Source organism: Chiloscyllium punctatum, chromosome 7, assembly GCF_047496795.1.
Source record: "Chiloscyllium punctatum isolate Juve2018m chromosome 7, sChiPun1.3, whole genome shotgun sequence".
NCBI classification, from domain to species: Eukaryota; Metazoa; Chordata; class Chondrichthyes; order Orectolobiformes; family Hemiscylliidae; genus Chiloscyllium; species Chiloscyllium punctatum.
This window is the reverse complement of record NC_092745.1, coordinates 120188066-120207413: the sequence shown is the minus strand read 5'-3', so window position 1 is coordinate 120207413 and position 19348 is coordinate 120188066. Positions and strand designations below refer to the sequence as shown.

The 19348-nt window shown below is 42.9% G+C and overlaps 1 protein-coding gene across 1 annotated transcript in view; it reads right to left on the bottom strand.

The window, feature by feature from the left end:
* LOC140480094 (uncharacterized) overlaps positions 1-19348 on the bottom strand; it is a 265170-nt gene that overhangs the window by 39368 nt on the left and 206454 nt on the right. Inside the window, exon 4 of the mRNA XM_072574734.1 lies at positions 9751-9956. Coding sequence (XP_072430835.1) covers positions 9751-9956 — 206 coding nt within the window. The remainder of the gene's footprint in view (positions 1-9750; positions 9957-19348) is intronic.

Below are 19348 nucleotides of genomic sequence, written 5' to 3'. Positions count from 1 at the left end.
CAAAACTTTTTTAAAAAAGTTGCATTCTCAGGTTAACTGTTAACAATGGGTGATAGCTAGGATTGAGCCCTCCACTACCACCTCATGAAGGAGCGTCGATCTGAAAGCTCGTGCTTCCAATTAAACCTGTTGGACTATAACCTGGTGTTGTGTGATTTTTAACTTTGTACACCCCAGTCCAACACTGGCATCTCCAAATCATAACTGAATCAGATCTGGGTTCCAATTCAGGATAGGGTTAGGGTCAGGTTAGGGTTAGGGTTAGGATTAAGGTCCTTGCAATAGGGTTAGTGTTACCGTCCCTGCGATAGATTAGTGTTAGGGTTAGGATTAGGGTTAGAGTCCCTGCGATAGGTTAATGTTAGGGTTAGGATTAAGTTTAGAGTCCCTGCAATAGGTTAGGGTTATGTTTAAGTTTAGAGTTAGGATTAGGGTCTCTACGATAGGTTAGGGTTAGGGTCCATGAGATAGGTTAGGAATAGGGTTAAGGTCCATCAATAGGTTAGGGTTAGGGTCTCTGTGATAGTTTTGGATTAGGGTTAGGGTTCCTGTAATAGTTTAGGGTTAGGGTTCACATCAGGGTTAGGGTTAGGGTCCCTGCAATAGATTAGGGTTTGGGTTCGGATTAGAGTTAAGGTTAGGGTCCCAGGAATAGGGTTAGGGTTAGGGTTAGGGTTAGGTTTAAGGTTAGAGTTGGGACCCGGGTTCAGGTTTGGGTTAGAACCAGCGTTCAGGTTAGATTTAGGGTCCCTGCAACTGGTAATCTCATGAGGGCAAGTAAAGGAATCTCTACATTCTATCCGGTGTGTCTCGGGGCAGGAGCAACTATGGGGCTTGCACCCCACCAAGCCTTTAAGAAGTGGCCTGACGTATTGAATTAATTTCTAAATTGAGGGGTGGAATACATTTAGAGTGAAGACACCTCCATATTGAAGCCCCCCCACCCCTTCTCTCATTTCCCTTCCATGACAGCCTGCTGCTCCTCTCAGTATGAAAGGTCTCTGGTTAATTTTCTAGCTCCATGAACTTGCTGACTGCCTTTAGAGGAATGGCTAACCTGGGCCCTTTTTCTCTGGGTCAGTGATAGGGTTAGCCCCCTGACATCATCCTATTCGCTGATAGTTAACTCCTCCCTCACCCATTTTCAAAGGTTCAGGGTCTAAACCAAGATGAGGTCTGCACCCCTACTTCCTGAGATAAAGATTCAACCTCAAGATCCAAGTTTTGTTGTAAGTTGTGCAGTTCCATATGGTTTGTTCGTAAAAGGGCAATACATAAAATAATATTACTTTTTGTGATAACCATAAATAGTGATATGATCTTGCATTAATCCTGTAACATATTATACAGCAATTCATGCTAACATTAATATAGATTCAGAAATTTTTAATTTTAAAGGTTTTTAAATTGGAAAATACTGTATAATGTGTCATGATGTTGACATCATTAAGCTTCCACACATGATCCTCTTCACAGATTCTTGCAAGACACCTTATCGTTTTGGATTAAATTCGGTCTAACTGATTATAAAAAAATAGCTTCATTCCTGTAAACTTTCTTTTCATTCCTTTGTTGGGATGATGGCACCAATAACAAGACCAGCATTTACTGCCTTTCCCAAATGGGAAGTTGGTGGTGAGTCACTTTCGTCATTCATTGTGACGCATGCATCTCAACGTCTCCCCTCACCTGAAGCATGGTGACCCTCAGGTTATACCAACACCAGCCATCTCTCACTAACAGGAGAGCAGCATATCATCTGGTAGGACGAGGAAGAAGTTTAGTGCCTGAAACCTTGACTCTCTTGCTCCTCAGATGCTGCCTGACCTGCTGTGCTTGTTCCAATGCCACACTTTATCAACTCTGATTCTCCAGCTTCTGCAGTCCTCACTTTCTTCTGCAAGGACAATGCCATCTTTACCCTTACCATTATGTGTTGTAGCTGCACCCAGAGTGCTATTAAGCAGAGAATATGTGCATTACTAGCTGTACGTCAACTACAGCTTCAGCCTACACAGAGAAGGATTTCTATGCAACGTTTCTTGTGCAACTATAACAGCTGTACTTCACCTCCCAGGTTGTGGTCATTCTCCCTTAGAATACCACTATCTGTGCTACAAAGTGGAGAGATGTGTGTGAAGATTGCAGTTATTCCAAAACTGGGATGGTAAGAGACCTTTCATTGGCATTTTCATTTGTAGTTAAAGTGCTGATGAGTGTCTGGGTCATCTTATTCCAGCCGTCAGAGATGTGGAGCAAGCTGCTTGGACTGGCTGGTTCTTTTCCTGCCCATTAATTCTGCATGCTCGTAATCCTTTCTTGGCATTTTTGCATGACTGCGCCAGACATCTTTAAGAGTGCGTGAGAAATACAGACGGCTGGATGAGTGACAGAGCAGGAAAACACACTGTCAGGTGACCCAGGGAGTTCAGACAGCAGAGTTTGTTATGTGCCCTGTACCTCATGATTGTGATCAAGGTTGTTAACATTGCTATTGTTATTTAGTGTTTGATTTGCAGGGCTGATAAATTTTTGGGCCAACTACAGTCTTGTCCTGGCTAAGTTTCCCTCAGTAGACATTTCAGAAAACAATCACAATGTACATTCATACAACCACTTTCACGGGAGCATTATTATACAGGGCATGATACTGAATGATGGAGACGGTGAGGACTGCAGATGCTGGAGATCAGAGTTGAGAGTGTGTTGTTGGAAAAGCACAGCAGGTCATGCAGCATCCGAGGAGCAGGAAAAGTTTTTCCAGCAACACACTCTCAACCATGATACTGAACCATGTCAGGAAACATGAGATCATGGCACTTGAGGTTTGGACAATAAGGTGGATTTGAAGAAGAATCCTTTGGAGGGAAGTGGCTTAGAGAGGTAGGAAGGTGATAAGAAGGTATTCCAGATTGATAACATAAAATAATGCAGATCTTTAACAAGTACTTATTTTCTTGCCATCTCAGGTCAACAGAAAGGTTTACATAAAATTTAACAGAACTACCAGAGGGAATAAAACCATTTAGTCCAAGATACAGACCCCAGATCATGAAAAAAACCCAGCATTTCACAAGTGGTTTTACAGCCTTATCCACTTAATGCATCTGTAACACATTCGTGATTCAAAATGGTGGAAGAGGTGTGTGCTTTATATGGATATTATATTTTTTAAGCGTTTGGATTTCAAATAGTGACAAATGGGGGTTTGGTTGCTTTTCTGAAGTGGCTTTATTAAGAAAAAGAACACACATTCTGGAAGTGTGACCTAATCCAGGATGTATCAGAGAAGAGGTGATAGTAGTGTTCATGGAACATTGTTGTTTACGTTGTACGGTTTTGCCATGTCTATTGAAATTTGCTCAATCAAACAGGTAAAGCTTTAAACTTAGTGCGGCTGTGAAGAGATGGGGGGAGGAGGGAGTGGGAGGGGACTAGTTTTCCCTCCCAAACCCATCACTGTCCCCCGACTCTGTCCTGCCCCTTCACTGTACCCCCTCTCTGTCCTGCCCCATCATCGTCCCCCTCTCTCTGTCCTGCCACATCACTGTCCCCCCTTTCTGTCCTGCCCCATCACTGTCCCCCGTCTCTGACCTGCCCCATCCCCATCTCCCCTCTCTGTCCTGCCCCATCACAATCCCCCCTCTCTGTCCTGCCCCATTGCTGTCCCCCTCTCTTTGTCCTGCCCCATCCCCATCCCCCCTTTCTGTCCTGTCCCATCACCGTCCCTTCTCTCCATCCTGCCCCATCACTGTCCCCCCTCTCTGTCCTGCCCCATCACAGATCCCCCCATCTCTATCCTGTCCCATCACTGCCCCCCTCTCTGTCCTGCCCCATCACTGTCCTACCCCTCTGTCCTGTCCCATCACCGTCCCCCCATCTCTATCCTGCCCCAACACCATCGTCCCTCTCTGTCCTGCCATATCACTGTCCCCCCTCGCTGTCCTCCCCCTTAAACCGTTCCTCCTCTCTTACCTGTCCCATCAACATCCCCTCTCTCTGTCCTGTCCCATCACCAGCACACCACCGCCCCCCATGTCCTGTCCCAGTAATGCCTGCTCTCCCGTCCTCACTCACCACTTGTCCTGAGCGTCCCCTCATCTTCACTACCACTCCCCTGCCCACTGCTGCTGTACTCCATTTCAATACCATGTTACTTTTCTGTCCTTTTGCCTGTGCCATCTTTGGAAGTTTACCGGATAATGTCGTGTTTCTGGAATTGTACGCATTTCTGGATTGGCAACAATGCACAGCTGCAAGTGACACTGGGTGTCAGCTGACACTGTCATAGGGTTTACACCAGGAAGCACACATTGGAAGTAAACGCGAATTGATTTTTTGCTTATAAAACCTGGGAAAGAAAGCTTTTTGGGCAGTTTGGAAGGTGACCTGACTGCCATAAGAAGCAGAAATAGGAGCAGAATAGAGTTCAATGAAAGATCAGTCCCCTGGTGTAAAAGTATAACTTATGAAATGTCCAGTCCTGGAATGTTTAGTTAGAAATCGGCAGGATATTAAAAGACTGAGAAAATCTAAGCCTTCAGTTCTATGAGTGACCACATAAGACTTCACCATTCACAGGACAGAACCGGGGAGAAGCAGTTAAGACTAACCTAAAGATTTGATATCAAGAGGTAATTTCTCCGGATTTGGATCGGTGTCAAGTGATGATATTGAGGAACAGATGACATTTTGTTTTGCTGTATGTTTTGAGATCTTTCAAACTGTGTTCTTGGTTTTAATTTATTTTTCCCCTTTTAAGTAATACATTTCTGCTTTATTGTTAAAGAAAAACTACAGTTCTGCATTTCAGTGAATGGTCACCATGAATAAAAAAAAACTATAAAACCAGATTTCATTTTGGAATCTAACTTGGAACATCAGCGAGGATCATGATTCAAGAACGGGAAGTGTGAGCAACCCGTACTCTCTCTCTCTCTCTCTCCCTTCCCTTTCCCACATCATTGCAATCATCATTGAAAGTGCTGGCCATGTGCAGCTGTGGCTCTGCATCGGGGATGAAACCCAACATTAACTGACAATGTGATAGCTCCAGAGGGTTAACAGAAGAACCTCATGGTCATAAAGAGAAGTTCTGAATCATTGCCAAGTCTTTCCTGCTTTACGACATTACCATTAACATCAAACTTGAGAGCACCACAGTGGCTAAGGTGCTTCTCAAACCTAAGCTTCACTTGTAAATACAGTAGCGCCTTGACATACGAACGACCCCGTTCACGAACAAATCGGTTTACGAACAGGATTGTACGTAAAATTTTGCTTCAACGTACGTACAAAATTCAAGGTACGAGTGAAGGTACAAACACAAAAAGCCCATGCTTTCATTGTCATTATTCTGCTTTGCTACGCGCACTTTGAATATCCGAACAATGGGAAAATTGATTCGGTTCGCGAACTTTTCAGTTCACGAACCGGGTCCCGGAATGGATTAAGTTCGTAAGTCGAGGCTCTATTGTATCTTGTGTCATATTGGTTTCACACTAATCAGAGTGCATCACAATTATTTGTCGAGTGTAGTGCTGGAAAAGCACAGCAGGTCAGGCAGTGTCCGAGGAGCAGGAGAGTCGACGTTTCAGGCAAAAGCCCTTCATCAGAATGAAGCTAGGAGCCTCCGGGGTGGAGAGAACACAATTATTTGTTGAGGTTAGCTTAGTCAGAGAACTAACTGCACTGGCATGTAGCCTGGTTGCCATACATTTGGTGGTTACAACGGAACTAAAGACATTTTCTTTATTGTGTAAAAAGAAATGTTGTGGGTTTTTTAAAAAGAAGTTGAATATCCACATTAGTGTCAAGTACTGTACTTGCCAATTTTGGGACATGGCTGAAATTTGGGATCGGCTGACCCTCCCTTTTATGGATTGTGAAACAGACCGTCTGAGGTTGCTCTAAGCAGAGACGAGTGATATATTGGAGGTTAACTCAAAGCACTGTGAGGACTCTGCCAGAAAAAGCTCTGAGAATCAACACACATTTGATTGATTGATTTAGTGTTGTCATGTTAAACGAGATACAGTGAAAAGTCCTGTTTTGCATGGTCCACAGACATACAAGGTGTATTAAGCTCGCACAACAGAATGCAGGATACAGTGTTACAGACAAAGTGCAGAGAGAGACAGAGAGAGATCAGAATTAACATTTGAAAGCTAGTACTTCCAAGTAAACCTGTTGGGCTATTACCTGATGTCATGTGATCTTTAACTATTAAAACAGTGTCTGCATTGTCCAAACATCTACACTTCCTACTGCTTCGGGAAAGCAACCAACATAATCAAAGACTTCTATCATCCTGGTCATATTCTCTTCCACCCTCTTCTGTCAGACAGAAGGCATAAAAATTTATACAGAGGAACCTCGATTATCCAGCATTCAATTATCCGGACAAGATCGCAAGTTCCTGATGCTTGGCTAAACTGTGTCATTCGCCATTCGATTTTCTGAACAAAGTCCTCCCTGCCCGTGTCCTTTGGATAATCGAGATTCCTCTATATACACAAATGATCTCTCTCTCTGTACTTTGTGGCTGTAACACTGTATTCTACACTCTATTCTATAAGCTTAATGCACTTTGTATGCTACAAGCTGTCCGTGTAGCACGCAAAACGACACTTTTCACTGTATAACTCAATAAATTCTGTGTCCTATGATCCTGCCCCACTAGCTACATGACGAAGGAGCAGCACTCCGAAAGCTTGTACTTCCAAATAAGCCCATTGGACTGTAACCTGGTCTGGTATGATTTTTAACTTTGTCCACTCCAGTCCAATACTGGAACCTCCACATCACTATTTTTTAGGCTCCTGACTTTGTAACTTCATCTGATTGCTCCCAGCACTCACTACACCAAGCCCTTCCATACTCCGCCAGTCGCCCCGACCTCCGACTTTGTTCTCTCCAACATTCCTCTTCGAATCCCCCATGCCCTACCTTATCCTCTGTCTTCTCCTTCCTTTGACCTTCCACTGCTCCCTATTCCTGACCCCATCCACAATACCCCCAACACTATCACTGATTCAGCCCGGCTGATCCTGAGACTCTAAGTCAGCTGCCTTTCTCCTGCTGCCCTCCCCGCAAGGCAAACCATGGACCTGAGCGAAAACTAAATGAAACCGAGTGATGTGAAACACCTTTAAACAAGTGTGAACCAGCTGTCGCAAGATTCTCAAACACAGTGGCCATTATCATTAAGGTAGGACATAACTTACAATATTTTAACGACAAGGATGAGACTTGATGCACCACAAACCTTTATCTTGCTATCTCAATCCACTGTTGGGAAATCAAAATTTTGTTGAATTAACTTAGTCCTCATGCCACATTTCCCATTCTTGCAGGCTCCATAAATTTCCAAGTGATGATGAATTCCATGTTCTTCCTGTTTTGGCCCATTGAATCGTCTTGTTAATATGTGCAATTTCCTTTGTCTTTGGGATTATTGACTGAACTTCGTCTTTTCAGTAGTATATATACATTCAGACAGGCATCATTTCCTTGAGCCCCAATTTCAGGACATGTTCGAGATAATTTATTGGGAGACGTTTGATTCTTTATTCTGTTATTAGTTGAAATTTCACTCATGTGGAGCATAAATAACAGCTCGGGCTTGTTGGACCTGTTTATGTGCTATAAATTCTCATCCATTACTGACTATGAGTAAACTGACGGACCAAGCTGTGCTTATAAAGTTACATCTCAATGACAAGTCTCCAAATGCACTAAGTGCAATAACTTGCAACGTTTGTCAGTAATTTGGCAGCTATGGCAATGTAGCAATAGGGCACAGAATTATTGTGCTTGTTTGAGGGTAGAATGTTGGCCAGAACACCAGGAAAATGTCTTGCTTAGATAATGACTCCGAATCTTTCCAAGATTGGAACACTTTAGGAGGGGGGCACATGAGCACTGAACAGTAGCAGTGTCCCATTCACAGTTAAAAAGACAGACTAACCTGAAAGGGGACAGTTTTTACTTTCTCCCTCTTTATATGGAATGCAATCTAATATACAAACTCACATGTCCTTGGCTCCTCAGCTCTCTTGGAGTCTAACGGTCAGTTGGAAGTTTCACAGCTTCCTCTAAATGGGGAATATAATCACAGTCTCTGGAAAATTGTAGCAGCAGTCTCTGCAAAAAGTGACTCACTTAAGTCATTGTCATTTTATTGCAAAGTGGCTCACCTTGAAAATTTCTCTAAGGAGAAAACGGCAGAATGTCATGTTGGAGTGTGTCCCTCATACTGCCATATTTTTCCCCAGGCTGCACTTGATCATACATGGGCTCTGTCTTATGGAGTTTGCACATTCTTCCCGTGTCTGCGTGGGTTTCCTCTGGGTGCTCCAGTTTCCTCCCGCAGTCCAAAGATGTGCAGGTTAGGTGAATTGGCCACGCTAAATTGCCCGTAGTGTTAGGTGGATTAGTCAGAGGTAAAATGTAGGGGAATGGGTCTGGGTGGGTTGCCCTTCGGAGGGTCGGTGTGGACTTGTTAGGCCGAAGGGCCTGTTTCCACATTGTAGAGAATCTAATCTAAATCTAAACCTAAAATACTCGAGGAGGTCAAGTTATTGTAATGTATAATTATGTACTGTAATAAATGTGTGTGTAGTAGTTCCTCACAACAGGGATGGCAGTTGCTCAGAGCAAGACCCTATGCATGGAGTCACAGAGTCATAGAGATATTACAACACAGAAACACATCCTTTGATTCAACTTGTCTATGCTGACCAGATATTCTAAATTAATATTGTCCCACTTGTCAGTACTTCGCCCATATCCCACTTAACCTTTGCTATTCATATACCTATCCAGGTGCCTTTTAAATGTTGTCCTTTAACAAGGGGAGATGGCTGCACTGCAGTTAAAGCACAGTTCTGGCTGACCCAGTCTTATAGTCTGCCATGGATATATGTGAAGGATTTAAGGATTGATAGTCAACCTGTTTAGCATATTAATGATTCACTGTCCATGACCATCAAATTCCATGTTTGGATTTGAACTCAGAGCTTCTAACCCTGAGTTTGGGACGCTATTACTGTACCAGAAGATCTTTACATAGTAAACATCCACGTTTGACTTAGGACAGGAGATAACTTTGTACCATGCTTTGTGTTGTGCATGTCTTGGACATTTATCATTGCTTGACTGAATACTGACCTTAATAAAAAATAAATAAAATAGCTAAAACACTGAAGTGGGGAGAATTAGATTAAAAAATGTTCAGAGAATTGCATTCCTTATATCATTTTGAGATCAAAAGTTGCTCTGCATGTGACAATTTCATTAAGTCAGCTCTATCGACAGTAATCATGCTGTTGCCATATAAGGAATCCCATCTTAATTTGAAAAAAAACAGAATAACACCTCAACAGCTAATGCCATTTCCAGCTGATGTATAAGTAAGGAGTAAGACAATGGATAGACTTCTGCCTCTACTTGTGTCACAACAATGATTCTGCAGACATTGTGACCACAAGGCGTCCATTTTAGTATGTAACCCAGCATGATTAATCTCTTATTGCATACTTTATTACAAACTCATTGAAAGTGGGAAATTAAACATTTGTGGATATGTAATTTTCAACCCACTCTGCAGCTCTTAGTATAGTGAGCAGCTTATTACTTACCAACAAGTGTTCATTCCCTTCCTGAAGCCTTCAGCGGGGTGGCAAAGAGCACTCTGGGGCTAAAAGCTGTTCATTTGCAACCAACAAAAATAAAGCCAATCATACTCACTTGATCAGGAAGGTTTCTGACAGTAGTCCAAAGCAAACAGATGCTGCTTTAAAGAGAGAATGGGGTGGTGGGTCATGGAAGGCTGTCATCATCCTGTGCACAGTAAATGGCACAATGGTCATTAGACCCAGGATTACTGCGAGAATCACCCAATTCTGCCAACGGCAGGCAACAAGCTTCCATGCTGAGCCAGTCTGAAGATGGTACTGTGGACACAGAAAGAGTTATCGTGAGCTGGAATGCATTGGATGATGGAAGCAAATTCAACAAAAACCTTAAAAGGAATACTGGAAAAAACAACTTGCTGGGCTATTGGAAAACAATAAGAAAGAGATTTGGGACTACCTTTTTCAAAGGGCCAACACTAACACAGTGGGCTGAATGGCCTCTTGTTATGCTGCACTGCTCTACGATACAAAAACAAATATCTTAATATGTTTGGTGCAATGAACATAAATAGCCTATAGCCAGAAAAAAAAACAAGACAGTGAAACTGCATAGCAATAACTCATGTCTGATGACTTCTAATTATTGCTGCAATTCATTTTGCAAAGTTCAAATAAAATTATAGCTGCAAGTACATATTGGTTTACTCAACAACTCTGCCTGTTGTAAATCTATCCTAATACTATCTTATGAGAAAATAGGGTAACGTATTAAACATGCGACTGTGCATGAATCGTTATATATTATTAAACCAGTGAGGATGGTCTTTATTATGTACAGTATTTATATTCTACAGCTTGCAAGCCTCCAGCAAGAGCTTTAAATCTGTTACTGCAGACAATGTTGTATATTAATCCATATTTTAAAATGAAATTACGTTTGTTGTTCCCTTCTACTACATAAGGTAAGTGCAATTCAAAGAAGGAACAACAAACACTAACCAGCTTTTGTTAAATTGCTTTGGAGAAAATTCTAGCTGAATATCAAGAGCCAGCAGGAATGGATTACTGTATGTGGCTGAAGTCAAAAGATCTTTAAGAGGCTGGAAAAAACCCCTACAGACCATTAAAAATGGTGTACAGGGTCCAATGTAGAAGTTGCACCCCCTTTACTGACACTTTCCTTTTTTTTACTGGTGGGAAACCTAAAATTTGAACTTAGTGATGAGTTCAAACTGTGCTTGTCCCAAGGAGTCTAACTCCCGGTGCAACAGTTACAGATTAATGACCAGAAGTAAACATTCTTGATGGGTGCATAAGGCATGTTTAAATGTGATGATCGGAAGTTTTTAAGATGTCTTGCGTCTGGGCATATCCTTGGCTTACCCAAGGTGGAAGTGGAAGATCCCCATGCCGCTGTCTTGAAGGAGAAGCAGAATTGCTGAGTGAAAAGTCATGAAAACAGTTACCAAGTTGTTAGCACATTGTTGTGTGTCAGCGCTTACTGTGTGCAAATTGGCTTTCATGCATTATAACAGTGACGACACTTCAGAAAGGTTAAATTGACTTCAAGGTGCAATATAATTGCAGGTATTTCTTCAATGCAGCCTTATTCTTGGATCTTCAGCAGCATTTGGCAGTGAAATAGTTAAAAGTGGAATTAAAAGGCAGCTGTCATCAAGACTCATGCATGGTCCATTGGTAGAATTCAGGTCTCATTCTCATCATTCTATCACTGGCAGAACATTGAGTGTGCAGCCTGCCTGATTGCTAAAGGCAGCGTTCACCTCTGTTTCTGAGCGGAGAGTGATGCTCCTTTTTTGCACCTGGGCTCTTCATAGTCTTCTTGAGTCCATACACAGAACCTCGTGTGTACTCCCTTTAACAATACCACCATGCACTTCCTTTAACAGGGATTTAAAACAAGAGAGCTTTCTTGATGTTTCAACATTGCTTAATTAGTGCCCTAAATGCATTTGCAATGCACACTGCACATTGTGCACTGTTGCCCATGAATTAGTTCCTATGTGGCAAGTGCCGTCAAGCTATCTGTGATTTTTTAATGTAACAGCGCGCCCCAGTAATGGCTCACTGATAACTGAATGCATCTATCTTCATTACCTGGTCATTTCTGCTTCGGTTTGCTCTATTGCTCGTAAAGGATACAGGTTTGAGTGAGCGTCACAATCAAACCTTCATCCCAAGCAGATTCAGAACTTTCACTCATTTAATCTTGACTTCTCTTAATTACATTTTTATTAAAAATGCAATCGTTCATGATGACACATTTCTGTGAGGAGGGCTGGAACTTACAGGCAGATTCACTTCATTTCTCAGTTATCAATTCAAGTATCAGCATGAAATAAAGCAAGTTGAGGCTGTTTTTAAAAAAAAAGCTCTTTACATAAATGTATGTTTAAATCCATTTAGATTTATTGCTGTGCTGCTGATGTTACACCCTTTCTGGATACTAAGGGAATCAATGGGGGCAGCATGGGAACTTGAGTTGATATAGATCAACCGTGATCTGATTGTATAGTACAGAGCACTCAAGGGGCTGAATGGCCTTCTTTTCCCATTTCTTCATTAATTGCACCATGGTGTCAACATATAGGATCCTTGTTCATGTGGAATGTTTCATAATCCAAAGACCCTGAGGGCTCCCACAACTCCAAATTCCATCATGGCAGCTGTTGGAATTTAAATTAAGTTAATTTAAGAAAAAAAAAACAATAATTTAAAGCTGGGTTCATAAAACTAGCACTGATTGCTGGAAAAAAAGCATCTGTTTCACTCATATCCTGTAAAAAGTAATTCCTATAGCTGACCCCATCAAGGGGTTGATTCTCAACTTCTGAAATGAGAAGTGCAATTAGGGGTGAGCAATAAATGTTGGCGATATCTTTGCCAGGTACACCCCCATCCTGTTAAAGATTACGAAATGAAATCCATTTCTCATTTTTTTATTTGTTGAAGAACCTCTTTGTAACTATGTATGCAGAGCTAAATACTCTATAATGCCCACAAAACAGATGCACTCCAAGTGAACATATTTTAATAATGCCTTTAACAAACAGGTATTTGTTTGAATTTAAATATTTCTATTTAATTAAATAAATAGTTTAGAAGCATAGAAATGTAACAGCACAGAATGGGACCATTTGGCCCAACTTGTCCATGCTGACCCGAATGCTCTTTCTAATGTCATCTTCTGCGCATGGCCCATAGCCCTGCAGCTTATAACACTTACGGTGCAGATACAGGTTTTTTTTTTAAAAGAGTTTAGGGTCTTAGCCTCCACCGCCAACTTTGGCAGTGAATTTCAGACCCCTCTGCGTAAAAAGGTTTTTCCTCACATCCCCTCAAGTCCTTCTGCCACTGAGCTTGAGTCTATGACTCCTGGTTTTTGAACTCTCTGCCAAGGGAAGCAGGCTTCTCTTATCTGCCATATTTCGATCTCGTACAGTTTCATATACCTCAATCATGTCACCCCTCAGCTTTCTCTGTTCCAAGAAAAACAACCTCAACCTCTTCAATCTCTCCTCACAGCTACAATTCTCCAGCCCTGGCAACGTTCCAGTGAATCTTCTTTGCACCATTTCCAGGGCAGTTACATCCTTCCTGTAACGTGGTGACCAAGGTTGCACACAATACTCCAGTTGTGGCCTCACTGGTGTCTTATACAGTTTGATCATTATATCCCTACTTTTGTCATCTATCCCTCTGCCAGGGAAGGAGAGCATTCCATATTCCTTCTTTAGAACCTTCTTCATCCGTACTGATACCTTTAGGGAACCGTGCACTTGCATGGCTAGATTTCTCACTTCATCTCAGTATATTCCCATTTATTGTGTATTCCCTATTTGTATTTATATTTAAGGTTATGTATTAATTTTATATTTAAAAAATCACTGTCCACTTGGACAAGGCTGATTTCCACTAAATCCCACCATGGATTAGTTCACTGAGAGCATATTGGTGATAGTTATGTTGTTCTCAACACTCCTTTGTGTGCACAGCCCTCTAACTCAGATAGACAGCCTACTCTGTATTACCACTGTGCCTGCTACCATCTCCCCATTTGCACACAGCCATGTCTTCAGCCACTTACCCATTCACTTATGACTTCTCACTTCATCTGTCCACCCCATGCCTTCTCAAGTATGCAGGCTGGAGTGGTTAACAGTGAGCACTTCCTTATTATTTTGCAAACTCTTTGCAAAGGGATCGACAAACCCTTAAGGGGCCCTTGAACCCAGTTTGGGAGCCATTGATCCAGGCTGGCTCTTCATTGCTGTACTGAGGGAATGTGCTCTTTTTGGAGGCGCCACCTTTTTGGGCGAGATATGAAAATGTGCTATATAAATGCAAGTTGTTTCTTCTTTGATTCTTACCAGGTTTGATTCAGGAAATAACTTTCAAAACTGACACATCCTTCGGAGGAGTTTGTTAATGCGCTGAACTAAAAGTGCCGGATAAAGCTCTTCAAAGCGTATTTAATGTATAGCCCCGAGATAAACTCATTCTCAAAAATGTAATTTGAGAATATTCTATGGATGCAAAAAAAAATATTTTGCAAACTAACCTGACAACCTGCCAAAATGTGTCAGAAGTTAAGAAGGCAATTTTATGAATACCAACATTCAGTGTGTCAGATAGCATTAAATAAATGAAGAGATTTCAGGGGACTGGTATGTACATCTTTACATGAATTGTCTTCAGCTATATTTCTCTTTCAGTATATTACTGGCTTTATGGCCTTGTGGGTCAAAGCAACTACTGAGAGGTCACAAACTGTGCCAAGAAGCTACAGTATATGGGGAAGGAATGTAATTATGTTTTTAAAATTCTTGACAGAGAAAGAAAGTCAGACAAACCTCCTTTGACCTGTAAAAGCTCTCAGGCAAAGAGGAGCATGAGATCATGAACAAATTGGAGACCATTTTGGTAATTCAGCACTAAATGCAAGTTAGACATCGAACATCGTCTGTTCAATGTTTTATAAGCACCAAAAATGCTGTGAGTTTAACATAATATTTCAAGTGGAGTTCCAACAATGATTTTATGGTGATTACAGTCAATAACAAAATAATTGCACTACTTATATTATCACTTTGTCAATTCATAAACCTTCTGTTCTTCCTTTTTTAGCGTCCTCATACATTAGTGTTGCTTTCCTACTGCTGAGTATCAAGTGGATCTTGTTTACAGATTTGAACACTTTTTTGTAAGGCTTGATAATCTTGAACTCTCCAGAGATTCCTTTTCCAGCTCGGGTTTTATGTAAGTTTATGTAAAATCTCTCGTGTCGTCTTGAATTGATGACTTTTACTGATACTGATACCTCACGGTCTCTTCAGACATCTTTTGCAAAGTGATCACATTCAGCCAAAGCCAAATAGCAGATAAAAACAGCACAAAAGTCCTGAAGTTGAGGAACTTGGGAAAAGGGTGAAATGGCCTCCAGTCTGAATCTATTCACGGAGAAAGCCAAAACAAATCAAACACAGAGTCAAAGCAAACTCCTAAAAGTGCAGATTCCTATTTGGAAATCAGCTGAAGCGACCATAATGGATATTTTATTGCATTTGTTTTGCCTCAGTTTATTCAAACCCCATTCTGTAATATTTAAGTGCAAAGTGCAGGGTGGAATATCAAGTACAGGATTTGGGGGAGTGCTGCACTGTCAGAGTGTCATCTTTAACAGAGTCTTTAAAGTGGGGGCCTTGTCTGCCTTCTCTGGTGGGCCCGATACAATTTCGAAAAAGTAAAAGAGTGTTTTTGTATCCTGGCCAATATCCTCTGAAGCAATATTATTTCAATGTTATTTCAGTAGATTAAGCCTTCTTGGTGTTAATGGAATCTTGCTGTGTAAAGACTGGCTGCTACCCTTCTCTACTTTGCATTGGTAACTTCATTTCAAAACGTATTTCGTGTTGTGAAGTACTTTGCGATGTCCTGAGGTTGTGAGAGGTGCTATATGTGCAAGTCTTTTTTTCCTTTTTGTAACTGTGACTATGTTTGCATTTTAATCTTGAAGCAACTGTCAAGGTCACATTGGTTGAAGTTGTTCTAATTGCCCTACAATATTTTAACATCGCCGAACAGGACTGGGTAGATTTTCAATTTGCAGCCTGGGCAATAAAACTTGTGATGTGGATCAGTTGCCCATTATAGATACTCCCAATTTCATTTTAAATTATATTCCATCTCAAACCAAATTCCTTTCACCCATCATTCACTGAGAAATATCGACTTTTCGACATGTAACGCCTTGATTTGAAAGCTGCCTCCTTTATGCTCAAGTCCTTTCGAAGGTTTGCTCTTCCTTATTTCTTCAACTTCCTCCAACTCTAAAATCCTCCCAGAACTCTACATTCTTCAATTCTGGCCTCTTTTGCCTCCTCACTTCCATTCCTCACCAGTGATCACCAATACTTCACCTGTCTGCGCCCTAACCCCTGGAATCCTCTCAGTAAAATTTACATCCATTTCTCTCTCCTCCTTTAATAAACCCCTGAAAATTCTCTCTTTTGAAATAACACCGCAGACGCCAGTATCCCGTCCCGAAGTCATCTTTCATTTACACGTGAGCAATCCTTGCCTTTAGTATTGCCTCATTCAGCATCAGGCACCAGAGTTTCAGTATCTCTGACACTCAAACTTTTTATACGTTAGGCAGGGCTCCCTGATTGGACCAAATTGACATATTCTATGAGGTACACCTGGCTGACATCTTTGAACAAGCTTCTGGTCAGATTACATTTTGACTTGTCACCTTATGTCTGATTACAGTAATGACAACCTCCTTGTGACACACTGTGAAAGTAACTATATAAACATGATTAAAAATCACACAACACCAGGTTATAGTCCAACAGCTTTAACTGGAAGCACTAGCTTTTGGAGTGCTGCTCCTTCATCAGGTGACAACCACATGATAAAAGAGCAGCGCTCCGAAAGCTAGTGCTTCCAATTAAACTTATTGGACTATAACCTGGTGTTGTGTGATTTTTAACTTTGTACTCCCCAGTCCAACACCAGCATCTCCAAATCATATATAAACAAGAGTTTTTTGTTATCTAAAGTGGGAGGAGATGCTTACAAATAGCAACAAAAAGACCAGGAATTAGCCGACCACTGAAGTTTGTTTTTAAATAATGTATCAACTTATCATCGAACCTCAACAAAACCAAATCAGCAAATTTCCTCACTGACTCCAAATGCAGCCCAATATAGATGCATTTGTATTTGGAATGTCGAATGATCTCGGAGACTATACAAAAGCTGGTACATTTATTTAAAAACAGACTCCGCTGGTAGGCTTATGTCTGGTCTTTTTATTGTCATTTGTCAGCACCTGCTCCCACTTTAGGTAACAACTTGTGTTTATATAGTTACTTTAACATAGCAGTATGTCACATTTTGTTCAAAGATTGTAGATTAGAGTGGTGCTGGAAAAGCACAGCAGTTCAGGCAGCATCCGAGGAGCAGGAAAATCGACGTTTCAGGCAAAAGCCCTTCATCAGGAATAGAGGCTGGGAGCCTGCAGGGTGGAGAGATAAATGAGAGGAGGGTGAGGGTGGGGAGAAAGTAGCATAGAGTACAATAGGTGAGTGGGGGAGGGGATGAAGGTGATAGGTCAGAGAGGAGGGTGGAGTGGACAGGTGGAAAGGAAGATAGGCAGGTAGGACAAGTCATGGGGACAGTGCTGAGCTGGAAGTTTGGAGCTGGGTGAGCTGGGGAAGGGGAAATGAGGAAACTGTTGAAGTCCACATTGATGCCCTGGGGTTGAAGTGTTCCGAGGCGGAAGATGAGGCGTTCTTCCTCCAGGCGTCGGGTGGTGAGGGAGTGGCGGTGAAGGAGGCCCAGGACCTCCATGTCCTCGGCAGAGTGGGAGGGGGAGTTGAAATGTTGGGCCACAGGGCGGTGTGGTTGATTGGTGTGGGTGTCCCAGAGATGTTCCCTAAAGCGCTCTACTAGGAGGCGTCCAGTCTCCCCAATGTAGAGGAGACCGCATCGGGAGCAACGGATACAATAAATGATATTGGTGGATGTGCAGGTAAAACTTTGATGGATGTGGAAGGCTCCTTTGGGGACTTGGATGGAGGTGAGGGAGGAGGTGTGGGCGCAGGTTTTGCAATTCCTGCGGTGGCAGGGGAAGGTGCCAGGATGGGAGGGTGGGTTTTTGAGGGGCGTGGACCTGACCAGGTAGTCATGGAGGGAACGGTCTTTGCAGAAGTGGAAAGGGGTAGGGAGGGAAATATATCCATGGTGGTGGGGTCCATTTGGAGGTGGCATAAATGTCGTCGGATGATTTGGTTTATGGAAGGTTGGTGGGGTGGAAGGTGAGCACCGGGGGTGTTCTGTCCTTGTTACGGTTGGAGGGGTGGGGGTTGAGGGCGGAGGGGCGGGATGTGGACAAGATGCGTTGGAGGGTATCTTTAACCACATGGGAAGGGAAATTGCGGTCTCTAAAGAAGGAGGCCATCTGGTGTGTTCTGTGGTGGAACTGGTCCTTCTGGGAGCAGATACGGTGGAGGTGGAGGAATTGGGAATATGGGATGACATTTTTGCAGGAGGTAGGGTCAGAAGAGGTGTAATCCAGGTAGCTGTGGGAGTCGGTGGGTTTGTAAAAACTGTCGGTGTCAAGTTAGTCGTCATTAATGGAGATGGAGAGTTCCAGGAAGGGGAGGGAAGTGTCAAAGATGGTCCAGGTAAATTTAAGGTCAGGGTGGAATGCGTTGGTGAAGTTGATGAATTGCTCAACCTCCTTGTGGGAGCACGAGGTGGCACCAATGCAGTCATCAATGTCACAGAGGAAGAGATGGGGAGTGGTGCCAGTGTAATTATGGAAGATCGACTGTTCTACGTAGCCAACAAAGAGACAGGCATAGCTGGGGCCCATATGGGTACCCATGGCTACCCCTTTGGTCTGGTGGAAGTGGGAGGATTCGAAGGAGAAATTGTTAAGGGTGAGGACCAGTTCGGCCAAACGAATGAGAGTGTCGGTGGAAGTGTACTGTTGGGGACGTTGGGAGAGGAAGAAATGGAGGGCTTGGAGACCTTGGTCATAGCGGTTGGAGGTGTAGAGGGATTGGATATCCATGGTGAAAATGAGGCATTGGGGGATGGGGAAACAGAAGTCTTTGAGGAGGTGGAGGGCATGGGTGGTGTCTCGAATGTATGTGGGGAGTTCATGGTCTGGGGGGATAGGACAGTGTCGAGGTAGGTAGAAATGAGTTCAGTGGGGCAGGAGCATGCTGAGACAATGGGTTGGCCAGGGTGGTCAGGCTTGTGGATCTTGGGAAACGAGGTAGAACTGGGCAGTGTGGGGTTCCCGGACTATGAGGTTGGAAGCTGTGGGTGGGAGATCTCCTGAAGTGATGAGGTTCTGTATGGTCTGGGAGATGATGGTTTGGTGATGCGGGGGTAGGAAGAGGTGTCTTCAAATTGACGTCTGGCTTCAGCAGTGTAGAGGTCAGTGTGGCAAACTACCACTGCATCCCCTTTATCCACTGGCTTGATGGTGAGGTCGGGATTGAAGCAGAGGGAGTGGAGGGCTGCGCGTCGTGAGGGTGAGAGGTTGTAGTGAGGGAGGGGGGTAGACAGGTTGAGGCGGTTAATGTCCCAGCGGCATTTGGAAGTGAAGAGGTCGAGGGTGGGTAATAGGCCAGCATGGGGTGTCCAGGTGGATGCAGTTTGTTGGAGGC